Source organism: Mauremys reevesii, linkage group 23 (genome assembly GCF_016161935.1).
Source record: "Mauremys reevesii isolate NIE-2019 linkage group 23, ASM1616193v1, whole genome shotgun sequence".
NCBI classification, from domain to species: Eukaryota; Metazoa; Chordata; order Testudines; family Geoemydidae; genus Mauremys; species Mauremys reevesii.
Window position 1 is genome coordinate 22,180,515 of NC_052645.1, and position 18,216 is coordinate 22,198,730.

The following is an 18,216-nucleotide window of genomic DNA, read 5'->3' on the forward strand; positions in this document are numbered from 1 at the left end:
TCTATAGCCACACAGGCAGCACCTCTGCCAGCCCACCTGCCCACTTCCCCTGGGCCTCAGACCTCACCACCAGGGACCACCTCTGGGCCAAGAGGGGGATCCCATTTCTTTGTCCATTATTGCTACTTATTATTATAGCACCTAGAAACCTGAGCCGAGGTCGGTGCCCCGCTGTGCTAGGCCACTGCTCCCAGACGGTCAGAGGCTGCCCTGAGACTAGACAGGCAAAGAGTCGGGGGCTGCAGAAGAGGCACAGAGCGGTAGTGACTTGCCCAGTTCCCTAGCAGCTCCATTTAACCCTCGGTCTCTGCGCTGAGCCTGCCCACGTGCCTTGTCAGGATGGTATGTGCCCGCGAGGAAGAGGACTGAGCTCAGCTCATTGCAGGGGTCACCAAAGGCTGGTCAGATGGTGGCGGCTGCTGACCGAGGCCTGGACTGGAATGGGTGACCTTGGGGCGGAAGGTCACGCCCCCATCCCCGGAGTTACTTTCCCCGACTCTCCCCTCTGAGCCACAAGTTTTGCAGCGTCCCACCCAGGTTTCAAACACAGAATTTTACTGTGAAAATGGAATGACGTCAGGGTGGAAACAGTCTCATCCAAGGCACCAGCATGGCTTCTGCACAAGGGATTGTGCATCCTGCACTACTGAATAACCAACCACTACCAGTTAAAGCCATTGGATCACCTTACCAGCAGCCGTGCACCAGGAAAAAATCGATTTCCCATCTCTAGAGTTTACTGTCACCCCGACAAGGCTTTGGTGTAGCGTCCAACTTAGCATGGGTTCAAGAGGGGGGTGGTTTGTGCCTGTGATTTCCCTTAACTCTTTTGGTCACTGGGTTTCAGTACCTTGCCTATTACATGCAATACATCCAAGATCTCTGTAACCAGGTATCAGGCTGAAGGACCCTGTATGTAACCAGGTATCATTCTTGCCTTACGGAACTGTTTCTTAAAGACACAGGTAAGCTTCTGGAGGGAGGAGGTGGATGAATCGGGATGGCACATCCCCTCTGTCTGTGCTGGGTTAGGAACAGAATGGGGGCACACCACTGAGAGCAAAATCTCTCGTTTGCTGCTTGTCCTTCGTGGCTACGGAGCGGTGCTGCTGCTGCACCAGGTTCCTCAGGAGGAGCTCCCAAGGAGGCAGGAGCGTGTGACAAGACCGAGGAAGCAGGTGGAATCCCTGGGTGCGGGCGCTGGAGGCTCAGTCTCTAGGACAGAACCCAGAAGGCTGAATAGCAGCACCCGTTCTCTGGCTGCATCGCCGTCTGCGCTGCCCAACTGGGGGTGCTTCTGGAAGCTCAACCTGTATGTTTCCCCAGGTGATCCGCCTGGCTTAGCAGCTGAAAAGGGGAGCTAATTCCCAGCTCGGCTGGCAGCATGGCAACCCTGCCAAGCCCTTCCTGAGAGATTACAGCTTGCATGCAGCCAGATCTCACTCATGCAAGAGAGGCACTGACACACTGAGCTCCAGGGGCAGTGCCCTGGCCAGCTCTGCTCCCACGGGACACTGAGTCCCAGGCTTTCCTGCCCCTTCCCTTCTCGGAGGGGGCAATGCTACCTCTGTCAGAACATGGTTCGGACAGACACATCCCTTGCAGAGAGTTTATGAAAGGGGATGCTCTATATTCTAGTAAAGAGGAGAAGATAGAAGTTGATAAAGTACAGGCAGGAACTGAAGAGAACAGCCAAAGACACAGAGTCCTGTTCAGTCACATCACATGAAGGCAGACAACTAAATATTGACACGCTTTATAAGTGCTTGGATACAAACGCAAGAAGTCTAAATACTAAGATGGGTGAATTTGAGTGTCTGATATTAAATGAGGATATTGATATAACAGGCATCACAGAAACTCAGTGGAGCGATGCTAATCAATGGGACACGGTAATACCCGAGTACAAAAGACACAGGAATGACAGAGTAGGTCGTGCTGGAGGGGGACTGGCATTATATGTGCAGGAAAGCATAGAGTCAAGTATAGTAAAAGAATCAAACTGTACCATAGAATCTTTATGGATAGTAATTCCAAGCTTGAATAATAAGAGTCTAGCAACAGAAATGTACTATCGACCACCTGACCAGGATGGTGACGGTGATTGCGAAATACTCAGGGAGAGTAGAGAGGCTACAAAACCCATTAATAATGGGGGATTTCAACTATCCCCATATCGCCTGGATACATGTCACCTCAGGACGGAACGCAGAGATAAAATTTCTGGACTCCTTTAATGTCTGCTTCTTGGAACAGCTAGTCCTGGAACCCACAAAAGTAGAGGCAATTCTTGATTTAGTCCTAAGTAGTACACAGGATCTGGTCCAAGAGGTGAAAATAGCCGAACCGCTCAGTAATAGTGACCATAATTTACTTAAATTTAACACCCTTGTGGGGGGAAATAACTCAGAAACCTACCACGTAGAATTTAACTTCAAAAACGGGAACTAGACAAAAATGAGGAGGCTAATTAAACGGAAATTGAAAGGAACAATCACAAGAGTAAAATGCCTGCAAGCTGCATGGAAATTATTAAAAAACACCATCATAAACTCTACGTATACCCCAAATAATTAAAAAAAAACAGTCAGAGGGCCTCAAAATGCCCCCATGGCTAAATAACAGAGTGAGGGCACGTCTACACTGGCAAAGTTACAGCGCGGGCAGTTACAGTGCTGCTCAGATAGCGCCAAAGGAAAACCCCTGTTGTGTGTTCACACTGACAGCTGCCTGCGCAATAGCATGTTCACACTTGTGGCACTATTCGGAGCGGTGCACTCTGGCCAGCTATCCCACAGAGCACCTCTTTCTCTTTTGCCACTAAGACTTGTGGGAAGGCGGAAGGGGTCGCGGGGCATCCTGGGTCCTGTCCCAATGTCCCGTGATGCATTGCTTCGCATCCCAGCAATCCCTGTGCTTCTGTCCGCATTTGGTGCCATCTTTCAATGGTTTGTGTACTGCGCGCCCTGCCCTGCCTCTTTCTGGCTGCAGGAATGGATCCCGAGCTGTTGACAAGAATGCTGTTCGCACTGACCAACACGTCACGAGAGGCAGTGGAGTTATTCCTTAAACTACAAAGGCAAGAGGAGTGTGACATTGATCTCTTCACATGTAGTAGCTATGACACAAGAATGCTTGTGGCATTCACGGAGGTGCTAACCACAGTGGAATGCCGCTTTTGGGCTCGGGAAACAAGCACTGAGTGGAGGGATCACAGCGTGATGCACGTCTGGGATCACGAGCAGTGGCTGCAGAACTTTCGCATGAGGAAAGCCACATTCATGGGACTATGTGATGAGCTCGCACCAGCCCTACAGCACCAGGGCACGAGACTGAGAGCTGCCCTGCCGTTGGTGATTGCACTGTGGAAGCTGGCTACTCCAGACTGCTACTGATCGGTCGCTAACCAGGTCGGAGTGGGAAAGTCGATTGTTGGACTCGTGTTGATTGAAGTGTGCAGGGCCATTAATCGCATCCTGCTCAGAAAGACCGTGACTCTGGGCAATGTGTGTGAGATTGCGGATGGCTTTGCACAAATGGGCTTCCCTAACTGTGGAGGGGCAACAGATGGGACGCACATTCCAATTCTGGCACCAGACCACCTAGCCACTGAGTACATTAATTGCAAGGGGTATTTCTCAATGGTTCTCCAGGCACTTGTGGATCACCGCGAGTGTTTCACAGACATTAACACAGGCTGGTCCAGAAAGGTGCATGACGCACGCATCTTTTGAAACACTGGCCTGTTCAAGAAGCTGCAAGCAGGGACTTTCTTCCCTGATCAGAAGATTGGGTAGGGGAAGTCAAAATGCCTATTGTGATCCTGGGAGACCCCACCTACCCCTTAATGCCGTGGCTCATGAAGCCATACACGGGGCAACTTGACAGCAGCAAGGAGCGGTTCAACAACAGGCTGAGCAAGTGCAGAATGACTGTGGAGTGTGCTTTTGGCCATTTAAAAGCCTGCTGGTGATGCATGTATGGGAAGCTGGACATGGCCAATGACAATATTCCTATGCTTATAGCCACATGCTGTAGGCTCCATAATATTTGTGAAGGGAAGGGTGAAAGCTTCACTCAGGGCTGGACTGCAGAGGCTCAGCACCTGGAGGCTGAGTTTGAACAGCTGGAGACCAGGGTTATTAAAGGGGCACAGCATGGGGCCATAAGGATCAGGGATGCTTTGAGGCAGCAATTTGAAGCTGAAAGCCACTAGTATTTGTTGCTATGCTCGGGACTGCAGTGCTTGTAATGCTAGGAGGTGATTGGTGCACATGATGCAAGAAAAGGCCTTAACATAATTGTATGTTGCTTTGCAGGGCTCTTTTTGCTTTCACTTAATAGAATGAAGATTGCTTTCAAACCAACACAATTATTTTATTGAAAGACAACAACTGGAGGAGAGAGTCAAATGAAAAAATTAATCAGCAGGGAGAGGGATGGGGGAATAGAAGGTCTCAAGAGGAGGTGGGGTCCCGGGACGGCTACAGATTTGTGTATGTCCAGGGATCATACCCAACCTTCTTCTTTGGAGTACAATGCAGCGGGTGCTGTACTTCAGCAGGGCCAAACTGCAGAGGGCTGGGTGTTGAGTGCAGTGGGTACTGGGAGTCCACACTGCTGGACCATGAGGGAGGAGTCGGAATGCTGCAGGAAGAGAGTGGAGCCAGGGGGTTGATAAGAGTGTGTTGGCGGCGGGGGCGCCTGGGAAAGAGTTTTGCGACAGCGGCTGCAGGGGAGGGCAGGCACGGAGCTGCTCGGTTTGAAGGGCTAGTATCTCCTGGAGTGTGTCCACTTGTCGCTCCATAACTGTTAAGAGCTGCTCCGTGGCTTCTTTCTGGTGTGCTGCGTTCTCCTTTCGGTCCCTCTTCTCGCTGTCCCGCCACTCCTTCAATTCCCTTTTCTCGGCAGTGGACTGCATCATAACCTCACGCAGAAAGTTCTCCTTAGTTCTTCTTGGTCCCCTTCTAATTCTTCACAACCGTTCTGCTGCCGATAAGGGAGGCTGGCCTCCCAAGGGCATCTCTGTGAAGTTTAAATGCAACATTTTACAGAAGCAGGATTGTTTGCAACACAGACAACACTGATTCAGTGCTTTAAAACACAGCCAGTGCTCACACACCTGACACTAACTGGCTGACTCCAGGCAAGCACACATGAGCCCCAAGACCCCCAAAATGGTGAGTAGCCGCAGGGGCAGGGGAAATCACTGTTCCCCGACCCCGCTGTACACTGGGTACGTGGCTCTTGGGCGCTGGGGGAGAGCCGCACTGTAGGGGGGTGATAATCATTCCTGTCCCCACACGTTCCACAGGAGGGATCATTATGGAAGATATCTCGCTGCTGAGGGTGAGCGGGGAATCAAGGGAGGGTCTTCTCCAAGCATGCAGCTTCCACCCTGGCCCCTATGCGGCACGCCTGTGTGCAGCAATGGTGTCCCCGCCCCCTCCGTGATGGCACAATGGCAGCTCTGCCGAGGAACCTGCGGGAGCAGATTGCCCAGTATCTCCACGAGAGTTTCCTGGAGATCTCTGAGGGAGATTCACGTGAAGTGAGGGAGTCAATCAACAGCCTGTTCCGCCGCCCAAACTAGGCAGGAGGTGAGAGACAAGCCTGCTTTCTGCAACCCTCCTGCCCCCAACAACTCGCTTCAGCAATTCCCAAAATCAGATCCACTTACCATGGGCCTCCTCTCCTGTCTGCCTCCTCTTGGCTCAGTCCACTCTCGACTGGCGACAAAGTATCCACAGGGGACTTCTCAGCAGAGGTTGGGTCACCACTGAGTATTGCGTCCAGCTCATTGTAGAACCGGCAGCTCGGTCACTAGCTCAGAGTCTACGTGCTTTGTTAAAGAGGGGCAGGGGCTTGGCCCATTCATAATTCCTGGTGGAGCTGAGGATGGAGCGGAAACTCCCTTTTTCAGTTTCCTGGGTGCACTCGCCAGCCCTCAGCGCAGTGATTTTTCCTGATTCACCTGCAGCCCCGGTTGCTATTCTACTCCATGCACCTGCCTCTGTTCTCTTCCACACACTCTGTAGCCACCACAGGCTCTCACTGGCCTGGAAGCTGCAGGTTTCTTAATGGAAATCTGGAACAGGGCTGCAGGTTGTTACAAACCCAGAGCCCAGTAGGTCTCCCTTGAGCTACGAGCTGGGGGCCAGCTTTGGGGGAACATAAGATCACCATGTTCCTGCAGAGTCAGAGGAACCAGTTCCTGCTCGGAGCTCAGTAAGGGATGGGGGAACTGTCAGCCCAGCCAGTAGAAAAAGCTGGGTGCAGAGGAAGCAAACTTGGAAATGTTCCCTATCTGACAGCAAGAGAAAGGGACGTATCTTTCCAGCCAGGCTCCTTGCGGGATTTGTTAGGCACTGACCTGGAAAGACACAAACAGCCCCAGCCCCTGCCCTGAGGAGCTTACACAGTCAGGGACTGAGCTACATGTCAAACCGTTACCTTCTGCTTTGGGCGTGGTAACAATCCCACACTACCACCCCCTTCTGCACTGCTTACCCTGAGCCAGCTGCTCCTCCCCTGCCCTTTGGGTGCCTGCGAACACCAGGGGCATGTCACGCACAGACACTGACATTCTGCATCGCGAGGGGGAGTCAGAGAAGAAAAGCATTTCATACATACTTCGTCTTTGCCTCTTGCCCTTCACCACCTTGCTGCTGCCTGTCAGATCCATCAAGCTTAGAAAAACCACCACCAGAAACAGTCCAAGCTGCATAGTAACTTCCCAGTGCCTAGACTGCAGGGTGATCGAGAGTCCGTTCCACAGGGTGGTGTCTGGGTTTGCTCCTGCTAATGTGTCTTGGGCTGGATCAGAAGTGAAAGTCTGTACACGATGCCTGGTACTGGACCATATCCGCACACCATAATATCAGCCACAGAAAACTTAGGTAGTAGGTAACATGAGTCTACCTTCAACCCCATAAGGAGCACAGGAGCGTGGATCTAGTCCCATCTGGGGGTTCCCACGCCGTGAGCGTTAGCGGCTTGTAGCTTCCAAACGCACACCCACACAAACTGGAAGGGAAAAGGAACAGATTAACCTTATGGAATAATAAATGTTCTTTTACGTCTTGTGCTCAGCGGGACGCTGCAAGAATTAATATACAAGTGCAGGATGAAATAGCAGGCTGGGAGGAATAACAATATCACAGAGCCCTGGAAGGGCAGAAAGTGGGGGTGGGTGGGAGGGGCAGGCAGCAGATCTGCAGGGAGGAGACTGACAGGTAAAATTACTTCACAGACATATCTGGAAGTTCCTGTTTGCTTAAAAACTAATAGCAACCTATTTCCTTTGAGAAAGTTAACATGACTGAGTGTAGTTTTTACATTGACTAAGGGATGGCCTATTTCGAGCTAGAATGTGCTTAAAGTGCTGCCAATCCCGATCACTGCTCATCTGCCAGTGACCAGCTTGTCGGTGAGGCTCTTGTAGGCTGCCAGCTTCAGAGATGTCTCCAGTCAAGTGGGCATCTCTGAATGTCTAGTGACTTAATGTGGGTAAGTAGCTATTGATGTGATTGTAGCTACTGAGATTTCGTGCTGTGCGTAGGGACAGAGCTGCTCATCCTCCCTCACACAGACTAGGTACGATTGTCCCAGGTCAGAACCACAAGCCAAAATTTCCTGCACAACAAAATTAAAAAAACCCTGGAAATAGCAAAATGACTCTTCTGGCATGTGTCAGTCAGGTTTGCCCAGGACAAGACACAGGCCCCACGTTTTCCCAGCCTTAAAACATTGTCATTACCTGGAAAGTGTCCTAGATCATCCATTTTTTATAAATCGGAAATAACTGATAAATTCACCAAACCATGCTCAGGAGCTGTCATTTTAGGGCTGTCTCTTGCCTTCGCTCTGCTGCTACTGCAGATCCAGCCAGCAGAGGAAGCCCAAGTTAATTAACAAAGACTATTCTCACAGCTGTGCTGACATCACTGCAGTGAACAGTGATGTACCAGTCGGGAAGCAATGGTGGCATGTGCGGGTGGACAAATCAAGGCAAGAGCAACTCCGACAAAAAGCAAATTGTTCTGTGCCATTGTTCTAGGGGGGTAAAGAGAAATGAGAGAAAATGTCTGTGTGTAGGGTGACCAGATGTCCCGATTTTATAGGGACAGTCCCAATTTTTGGGTCTTTTTCTTGTATAGGTTCCTATTACCCCCACCCCCCCGTCCCGATTTTTCACATTTGCTGTCTGGTCACCCTAGCTGTGTGTGTGACAATGTCCCTAGAGGAGAAAAGGGTGCCAGCAATGTCTGTAATAGGGGATTGGAAGTCAGGGCCCCTGGCAGGGGCGGCTCTAGCCATTTCGCCGCCCCAAGCACGGCGGCACGCAACGGGGGAGCGCTCTGCTGGTCACCGGTCCCACGGTTCTGGTGGACCTCCCACAGACGTGCCTGCGGAGGGTCCACTGGTCCCGCGGCTCCGGTGGACCTCCCGCAGGCATGCCTGCGGATGCTCCACTGAAGCCGTGGGAGCAGCGGACCCTCCACAGGCACGCCTGCGGGAGGTCCGCCGGAGCCGCCTGCCGCCCTCCCGGCAACTGGCAGAGCGCCCCCTGCAGCATGCCGCCCCAAGCACGTGCTTGGCGTGCTGGGGCCTGGAGCCGCCCTTGGCACCTGGGTTCTCATCTGCCTCCACCACTCATTTGCTGTGTAACCTCTGAACAAGTCTCTTACGTCTTTGTGCCCCATTTCTTCTATCTGTAAAATGGACTTAATATATTACTACTTGTATTACAGTGATGCTCAACCAAGTACAGGCTCCCCTTGAGCTAGTGCTGCACACACACATTGTAAGTGACAGCCCCTACCCCAAAGACCTTACAACCTAAATAGACAGGCAGAATTATTATCCCTGTTTTGCAGCTGGGCAATTGAGGTGTGGAGTGATTAAGTGACTTGCCCAAGGTCACACAGGGGTCTGTGACAATGACGCCTGATGTCCTTGGTTCTGGACCAGTGCCTTAACCACAAGACACTTTTCCATTCCAGTAATATTGACATGCCCTAGAGCAGATTAATTCATTCATATTTGTAACACTCTCAGGAACATGGGAATTGCCAGACTGGATCAGACTCAGGGTCCATCTAGGCCTGTGTCCTGCCTCTGACAGGGGCCAACACCAGCTGCTTCAGAGGAAGGGGTAAGAAACCCTGCAGTAGCAGGTGTGGGATAATTTGCCCTCATGAAGGTCCCTAACTCCTAATAGTTAGGGATTGGTTTAAGCCCTGAAGCCTGGAGTTTTATCTTCCTTCCAATACTCTTCTTTCAGCATTAACCATAATGACTCCGGCCAGGGAAGATAATGGAGCAGGTAATTAAGGGAATCATCTGCAAACACTTGGAAGGTGGTAAGGTGATAAGGAATAGCCAGCATGGATTTGTAAAGAACAAATCATGTCAAACCAACCTGATAGCTTTCTTTGATAGGATAACGAGTCTTGTGGATAAGGGAGAAGCGGTGGATGTGGTATACCTAGACTTTAGGCATTTGATACAATCTCGCATGATATTCTTATCGATAAACTAGGCAAATACAACTTAGATGGGGCTACTATAAGGTGGGTGCATAACTGGCTGGATAACCGTACTCAGAGAGTAGTTATTAATGGTTCCCAATCCTGCTGGAAAGGTAGAACAAGTGCGGTTCCGCAGGGGTCTGTTTTGGGACTGGCTCTGTTCAATATCTCATCAACGACTTAGATATTGGCATAGAAAGTACGCTTATTAAGTTTGCAGATGATACCAAACTGGGGGGATTGCAACTGCTTTGGAGGACAGGGTCATAATTCAAAATGATCTGGACAAATTGGAGAAATGGTCTGAGGTAAACAGGATGAAGTTTAACAAAGACAAATGCAAAGTGCTCCACTTAGGAAGGAACAATCAGTTTCACACATACAGAATGGGAAGAGACTGTCTAGGAAGGAGTACGGCAGAAAGGGATCTAGGGGTTATAGTGGACCACAAGCTAAATATGAGTCAACAGTGTGATGCTGTTGCAAAAAAAAGCAAACGTGATTCTGGGATGCATTAACAGGTGTGTTGTGAGCAAGACACGAGAAGTCATTCTTCCGCTCTACTCTGCGCTCAACTGGAGTATTGTGTCCAGTTCTGGGCACCGCATTTCAAGAAAGATGTGGAGAAATTGGAGAGGGTCCAGAGAAGAGCAACAAGAATGACTGAGAACATGACTATGAAGGAAGGCTGAAGGAATTGGGTTTGTTTAGTTTGGAAAAGAGAAGACTGAGAGGGGACATGATAGCAGTTTTCAGGTATGTAAAAGGGTGTCATCAGAAGGAGGGGGAGAGCTTGTTCACCTTAGCCTCTAAGGACAGAACAAGAAGCAATGGGCTTAAACTGCAGCAAGGGAGGTTTAGGTTGGACATTAGGAAAAAGTTCCTAACTGTCAGGGTGGTTAAACACTGGAATAAACTGCCTAGGGAGGTTGTGGACTCTCCATCTCTGGAGATATTTAAGAGTAGGTTAGATAAATGTCTATCAGGGATGGTCTAGACAGTATTTGGTCCTGCCATGAGGGCAGGGGACTGGACTCGGTGACCTCTCGAGGTCCCTTCCAGCCCTACAATCTATGAATCTATTCCTGCTCTCCAGATAAATGCCTAATTGCGCACTGAATCTTGTTAGGTTTCTAGTCTCCGTGGCATCCTGTGGCAGCGAATTCCATGGTCTAACGGAAGATCTGGATGACCCATGAACAAAAGATGCTGAAAAAAGCAACATGTTTTCATGATAAAAGCAGTGTCCTGCCAGCTCTAGCACGGACACTTCCCAGACTGAGCAATGGCGGATAAAAGAGGGAAGCTTCAGGATATGAGGTGTGATCAACAGCTACAGAGTTTGCAAACAAACCTAGCAACCGTACAGAATTGGCAGTGTTGGCCTGGACTCCAGAATATGCACACTGCCCAGACAGTGCAGCCAAGGGAACAATGTGCTGCTTCGCTTTGGAAATGATGGAGGAGGTGATTTTTCTGTGTATTGTGTGTCTGGGAGGAAGTGAGACATCCCAGCTAAATAGAAAGCTCTGACACAGCTCTTCTGGGTGCAGCTGGCAATGCAAAACCCCACCAACTGCTGCCATTGTGTGGGAATAAAGGGGACAACATTCACGCTGTGAGGTCAAATGAAACGGAAAATGATTTTAATCCCTTTAAAATAACTCTGCATCGCCGATGCTCCCAGGGCCAGTCTAGATGGGTCTGGAACTCAGTGGGGGATGCAGTAAGACCCCCACATAGCTGGAAATGGGCTTGTGCTGATTCTAAACCGCTAGGAGCTTGGCACGGAGAGAGTCCCCATCCCCCATTGTACCAGGCTCTCTCACACGCTGAGGGGAACGGGGCTTTCGGCAGAGTTTGTACACTAGGAGCCCAGGTGCTTGGCTGGCATAAATTGGTGCAGCTCCATTGGCTTCAATGGAGCCATGGCCATTTGCACCAGCTGAGGATCTGGCCGCCGGCCTCCCAAATGAGTCTGCAAACAGTTCAAGCCAAGTGCCATGCTGCTAATCTCAGCTATGCAGCAATCTGCCAGTGCCTCCTACAGCTCAGTGTGGCAGCCTCTCCCTCCCTCAGCGGGTCAGCAGCCAGCGAGCTGTTTACAGCGCTCAGACTTTGGCTTCAGACCAGCACTTGCAAACGCAGCCCCGAATCCCACTAGCAGGCAGGTACCAACCAGCGACAGCCGGCCAGGGGAAGAGGGCTGGACAGATCTTGCAAACCTGTGCAGGCATTACCGACAGGAGGGGGTCTCACCCCAGGGACTTCTCCTGGGAACCTGTCCTGGCTTGGAGACACACTGGCTGACGAAGAGGATTCTGATGGTCATTCCTGTCGCTGCCCCCCCGGCCCATCACCACAGTAGCCAAGAGCTTAGAGAAACTGTATCACCACTGCACTCCTCTGGGCATTAAACCCACTACTTTAAAGTATCACTTCTTGTGCAATCCCACTCCCGTTACCCCAGGCTGGCTTTGGCGTGCAGAGAAACCCCAGCCCTGCTAGTTCCTCTAGGCCAGCCCAGTGCATTTCCTAGTCTTCTGTCCCAGCTAGTGTCCAATGTCCCAGCCCACGATCTTGAGAGCTGGGCCAAAGCCCAGTGCAGTCGGTGGAAGTGCCTCAGGGCCTTCGAGAACAGTTCTGGGCCCGCTGACGTCCTTTCCCCGCCTCTCACTCCCTGTGGCTTAGCCTGCCTCCAGCTGGAAGGAATGGATCCACTCTTGTGCAGCAGCTGAGGGTGAGAATGTGCCTCGGGGCCAGTGCTGGGGAATATTCAACTCCACTGCTGACCACAGGCCCCATGGCCAAGAGGAATTCTGGGCTCGCTGCTCCGGGCACTCAGCGTGAGAGGAAGGAAAGAGGTCTCTGGCGATGCCCAGGATGGGGGAGATCCCCCCTTGGCACAGGGCTAGTGCAGGGCCACCACTGAACAGGCTAGAGGAAATCTGCACAGAGGAGCTGGGTTCGGGAAAGTGTGCCCCTCCCCTGCTCTGACAGTGTAACAAAGCTGAGCACTGGTTGGCAGCAGGATTTGAACCCAGCACCAAACTACATGCCTCTACCACTTGAGCTGAAGGCGTAAGTCCTGTTAGCTGGTGGCAGTAGTAGACCATCATCCTCTAGTGGACCAGCCGCTGGAGGGGGACATGACCCCTATCTTGCCCATGTGTTGCGACAGCACATCCCCGATTGAGGTGTTCGTGCTAAAATGGAAAGCTAAGGGCTGCTTTGCTTGCAGAACAGTGCTGAGGCCTGAGAACTATTTCTCACACGCCGGGCAAAGGGTCATTGCCACCCTCCTATCCCCACGACTATGAGCTTCCCCACGGCCCTGCTGTGGCCCCCCGAAAGCTGCCCTGGCAGGAGCGCAGCACTTCCCATGTGCTTGTCGTTAGATCCTGCAGCAGCATCCGGGGGGGCGGGGGGGCTTCAAATAAATAGTCACTCGGGTAAACACCAACTTGGGCTGTGCTTTGAAGGCTGTTTGCTGCAGGCTGCTTTATAAACATTGTCAAGTGCTTCCGTGAGGCCGAGGAGTGGGGAAGCGTGCAGGGGAGGCCTGACCCTTGGGCAGCGCTGGCCCGGACTGACACGCACACGAAGCAAGGGCGTGCACGGTCACGTGGTGCAGCATGGACATCCAGCTCTGGGCGGGTGAGCAGCAGCCAGGCGCTTCCCATGCCCAGAGCTTTGGACTGGTCCCTTTACTCCATGGGGCCCAGGCAAGGTTCCCGGAGCTCATCGGAGAGGCAGAGTTTGCCCTGGATTTGGGCCCACCTAGTGCCCCAGCTCCCTGGGCTCTGCTCTCGCCAGAGGGAGTCACTGAGGCGCCATAGGAGGGAGGCAGAGCTAGCAAAGGCAGCAAAAAGCATTCTCCTCTAAACAAGTGTCTGGGGCTCCAGGACAGGATCCGTCTGCCACAGGCGGCTCCTGGGGAGCCTCCACCCGCGACACAGCGAGGCCAGGAGCATGGCTACGGGGAGGTGCGGGGACGTAGTCTTCTCTGGACGCACACGGCAGGGTTTGCACTGGAGCAACAGGCAGCCAGGCTCTTAGTACAGACTAGACAACACTGACTTGTGAATAGGGCACAATATTGCCTGACGGTTACAACCATCCCGTGTTTGTGACTAAAGCTAGATGGCATTCAGTGCAGGGTCCAATTCCTCGACATCTGCACTAGCTTCCAGCTGCAATGCTGTGCGTTACCTTTGATCTAGAAAGCCTTGTGTGGCTTGGGACCTGAATGTGAAGCCCACCAGTCTCCCCACGTGCACCCTGCTGCTGCAGAGTTCATGGTAACATCTGCAGGCCAGAGACAGGGAATTCGCAGAGAGGGGAGAGGGCTGGACTGTGGGATGCATTTCCCTTGCTGCTCCAACAGACTCTGAGATTCAGGAGAAAGGTGAAATGTAGTTTCCAAAACGCACTCTCAGACTAGACCAGGTTGGAGGATTTGCAAAAAACAATGAATCTGGCATGTCCTGCCTTCTTCTCCCCCTGCAGATGGGGTCCGATTCTCCCAAAGGAAATCCTGGTGCAAAATCAGTCGCCGAACATTTTCTGCAGACCATTCTCGGCCCACAAGCCATTCATTGCAGTGGTTAATTTGTGCCAGGTCAGAGCACGGCACCTCTGGGCCTGGCAGTTCAGAGCCCCGGCGCCTCTGGGCCTGGCGGTTCAGAGCCCCGGCGCCTCTGGGCCTGGCGGTTCAGAGCCCCAGCAGTCTGGACTTGCCTTGTCAGTTATGATAGTAAAAAAATTGCTTGAGCTCTGGCATCTCTTTCATTACAAATAAAACACTGTTCATTGCATGGGTTCAGTATTTGAAATTCCAGCACCATTCCTTTTGATTGGACACACTGGTCACATGGTAGCTTTCCCTTTGCTGATTATAGCAGGTTTCTGGTTCAAATAGTCATGATTATGAATTCAAAATTGGCTTCTGAGAACCGTCTCCAGTCCTTCTGCAGAATTCGCTATCTAGGCAAACATTCCCAGCTGTAAACACAGCTGCTAGAACTTTCACAGAGAAAGCTCCCCGCACGCAGAGGGCCAGCATCATGTCTGTGCACCACTTACATCCCACTTAAACCCTCCATTTGGGGCTTCTGCCGTGCAAAGGCCTTGGAGTTTCATCTGGAAAGCAACCTCAGAGGGTGCCAACACACTTGAAGCAAATTCCTTTCATTTTCCATGTTCTACCCCAGACAAAACCTCAGAAGCCAGGGGTGGCTGCTGGCCCAGCAGAGCAAGTGAGTTTGTGTCCTGGCTGGAGATGGGGCATGCTGAGATATTTAGCTAAAATTTGGCTTCGCTGCAGACACTTCCGAGATTTTAAAGCTAGAAGGGGGCTAGTCTGACCTCCTGTGTAACTACATCTCAAATACACAGGAGAAGATTCCAGTGTTCCCCGAAGGCTCCAGCCTAGACTCTTGAGGTGCTTTCATTTGTCACCCAGAGAAAGGGGAAAGTGAATGGATGGGGCAGGAGGACCTGTTTCCAGCTCTTCCTCTCAGTCTCGGGCCATGAAATATGATTCTTCAAGCTATTGAAGACATCAGTCAAGCTCAGGTTGCTGCAAACTATTCCCAGTCTAAATATTAGCAGGGTGGTAAGAGATTTATTCCGTTATCCCATCAGTGGGGAGAATTTAGGGTAACCTGAATTGCTCTGTGTTCATTTGTGGAGAAACTTGTCCTAGCATCCAAGATGACAGCAAGCCTTCTTGTTTGCAATTCTGTCAGGATAAATTGGTACTTGGGAGCCCCATTCAAACCAAAAAATGTAAACCATCTGGATAATTCCCCATTAGCCTCCTCCACATGAGGTGAGATAGACCAACATGATCTGCCTGGAAGATTGCAGAAAAAATCCATAATAACCAAATTGCTGATATATTGCTCCTTGCTAAACATATCCAGCTATCCGTAATGTAAACGGGCTCTCCTGAAGGTTTACTGAGTCGGGGAGAGAAGGACCAGATGCTTGTGTGAAGACTGGAGACAGGACAAAGGAGATAATATTCCAATGGCAGCAGCGTACGACCCCCTGTGAAGTCCCGCCAGCTTGCAAGCACAAACCCTGCCTGCTGGATACATGATAAGAATGTTTGGGGGAGGGGAAGCTGGCATCAGGGCTTGGAGCTGGGTGAATAATCTTCTCATTTGTAATGCACAATTTATCTGATGACTTTCACCGTGTTAGCTCTTTGCACAAAGGGCAGGTTTCTGGAATTTATTCATTCTTCCGAGTTATTTCCCAAATGGTTTCACTGCCACTTTGCTGCAGGAATTCAAAAGCTGAGCTGCTTTGATTGCGTGTGTAGGTGACACAGTATGGCTCTTTCCCGTCTGCACTGCTGTCATGCTTACGGTCAGGTTTGCAGCATAAATACTCACCATTACACATTCAGAATTTGTTTCCCACTAATATTTTGCAACATTGATTTAAAATTCACTGTTCCGGTGAAAATTCTTGTCTGTACAGCTCACCGGCTGGCTGGGACATTTGTAGAAAGGGGACACAGTCCAGGAAAATCAAATGACTATTTGCTAGAAACAATGTGTGAAATTCATCTCATGCAGAGAGGGGGAAGCACGAGGCACGTCAGACATGTGATAGAGCCGACACCACCCTAGAGCACAAGCCTGCGGAGTGCCCCTTTGCTCACTCTCTACAGCATCCCAGGCTTTGGGGTTTGAAGTGGGGCATGGGCCAAGGGTCGGCCCCTCGCCAAGTATTCATTTGATTTTTGTTTCTAAAACAAATGTGGTTTGGCCATCTCTACCCCCCCCCCCCCCCAGCACTGCACAGTTTGTCAGGTGCATGATGGGGTTTTCTGCTCTTCCTCTGGCGTTAGGCACTGCACTGGGGAAGGCTAGAGGCAGGCACCAGACTAGAGAGGCCTGCATGGTGAATCCTATGTTCCTAAGGCCTTGCACCAAAGTCACCAGGCCAGGCTGTAGCAGGCTAACGCCTTGGGAGGTGTTTGCTTTGCCATGTGTCTGACAGGACCCTCCACTTTGTGCTCTCGGTCTTGTTTACTTTGCACCCTTCTCACGCCTGCTGGCATTGCTAGCCCCCTGGTCCTGACAGCTAATCAGCCTATTGGAGTAGACCAAACCCACTTCAGCACGTTCAGACGAGCTGTCGCCCGTTGCCTGACATGCCGAGATCAGAGTTGCAGGGGAGAATGAGTTCCGATGGGCAGCCAGGCAGGTAGGTTGAAGATGGACACGGATGGAGCCTTCTGCATCATACTGGGTTACATCCCCGGTTCAGAGCCATGGCAAAAGACTGCAGCCTGTCTCACAAATGCCCCAGAGGACAAACCACCAGGGGCCTGTGCTCCCAGCCCTGTGCACAGGCGCAGGCAGGATTTGTGCTATCGTCCTGGTGTGGCAGTGGGGTGCCTCACTCACTGTGCACAGCTGTGAATGACACACAAGCCGCTAGGCAGGGGACAGCCTGGCCCATCATTTTCATCCTAAATTTGCCTCCATCCTCTCTAGCACAAGTGTCTGTGTCTCCACTTGTGAAGTATTTAGATTGGATGCCTCAGACCGTGCTATTGGCCTGTCAAGCTGCAGACTGTGAGCCCCCTGGGGCAGGCGCTGGCTTTTCTGTTTCTTTTTACAGCCACTATTACAATGGGGGCCTGAAGTGGGAGTAGGGCCTGGACGTGCTACTGTCAGTTACACAGTGGGCCATAATAATAATTAATGAGGCAGGTGGTCCTACGCCCGCAACGCAAATAACAGCACACTTTCCCATGAGACAGACATGGGTATTATGGGACACGTGGCCCCCATCCCATGATCCAGACCCGCGCTGCAAACCCCGCACAGAAAGCGAGGAGTAGCATGGGATTTGCTGATGAAGCATCGCCATCTTTTGACAGGTTGGCAGCTCTCCCTGGTTGGTGCCTGCCCACAGCCAGCCAGCGTCAATGCACCCCGTCTTGCACGAGCTCTTGGCACATACTAGAATCAAGAATCTAAACACTTGGGAAGCGGATGGGTCTGCAGCTCATGGCTAGATTAGAGCAACACTGTGCCCGCGCTGAGCCCCGCACCCCTAGCAGCTGTGCGGTTGGATACCGGGGGAGCGGCGTTGCCTGCACAGCCTTCCTGCTCAAGAAAGCAGAGTTTGTCGCTCTTATTTTTATGATGCTTGTTGCCTAATGTTGGCTCCACCTGTCCCCAGCTACAAACCTACAGCAGCAGCCCTGTTCTAGCCGACATGATTTTCCAGCCACCTGGAGGCCAAGCAACAGAGTGAACTCGAGCCAGTTAGCCCAGCCCTGTGGTCAGGGAACTATTTCCATTACTGCGGGAGTAGAACGGGCCCTCGGAGTCAGAGCCTCGTGGCCCAGGCACTGGCAGTTCTGCTCAGAGACTAGAGCTTGCCCCTCTTTGCATGTCGCACGCCAAACCCTCTGTGATGCAGCCACTGTCACCTTCTGCGGGCATTAGAAGTGACATCTCAGTAACCCAGAAATGATACAAGAACACTGCGTCTCTGGGAACTTCACAGCTCTGCTAGCGTCTGTTCTGGGGCCAGACTTTTTATGACCTCCACTCCAGATGGTATGAATCCATTTGTAAACAAAAGTAGTTGCAGTAGGTTACAGAGAACTAACTGCTGGCTGTGCAGCATCTGCTACTCAGGGCCTGTC

The 18,216-nt window shown here is 51.5% G+C and overlaps 1 protein-coding gene across 3 annotated transcripts in view; it reads right to left on the reverse strand.

The window, feature by feature from the left end:
• The window catches only part of RSPO1 (R-spondin 1), a 40,251-nt gene that overhangs the window by 12,285 nt on the left and 9,750 nt on the right, over positions 1-18,216 (reverse strand). For 2 of the 3 annotated variants that reach the window (XM_039511550.1, XM_039511551.1), the window contains exon 2: positions 6,922-7,026. In XM_039511550.1, coding sequence (XP_039367484.1) covers positions 6,922-6,964 — 43 coding nt within the window. In that variant the 5' untranslated portion in view covers positions 6,965-7,026. Of the gene's footprint in view, positions 1-6,633; positions 7,027-18,216 lie in introns of all 3 variants that reach the window. The other variant, XM_039511549.1, reaches the window with a different exon arrangement.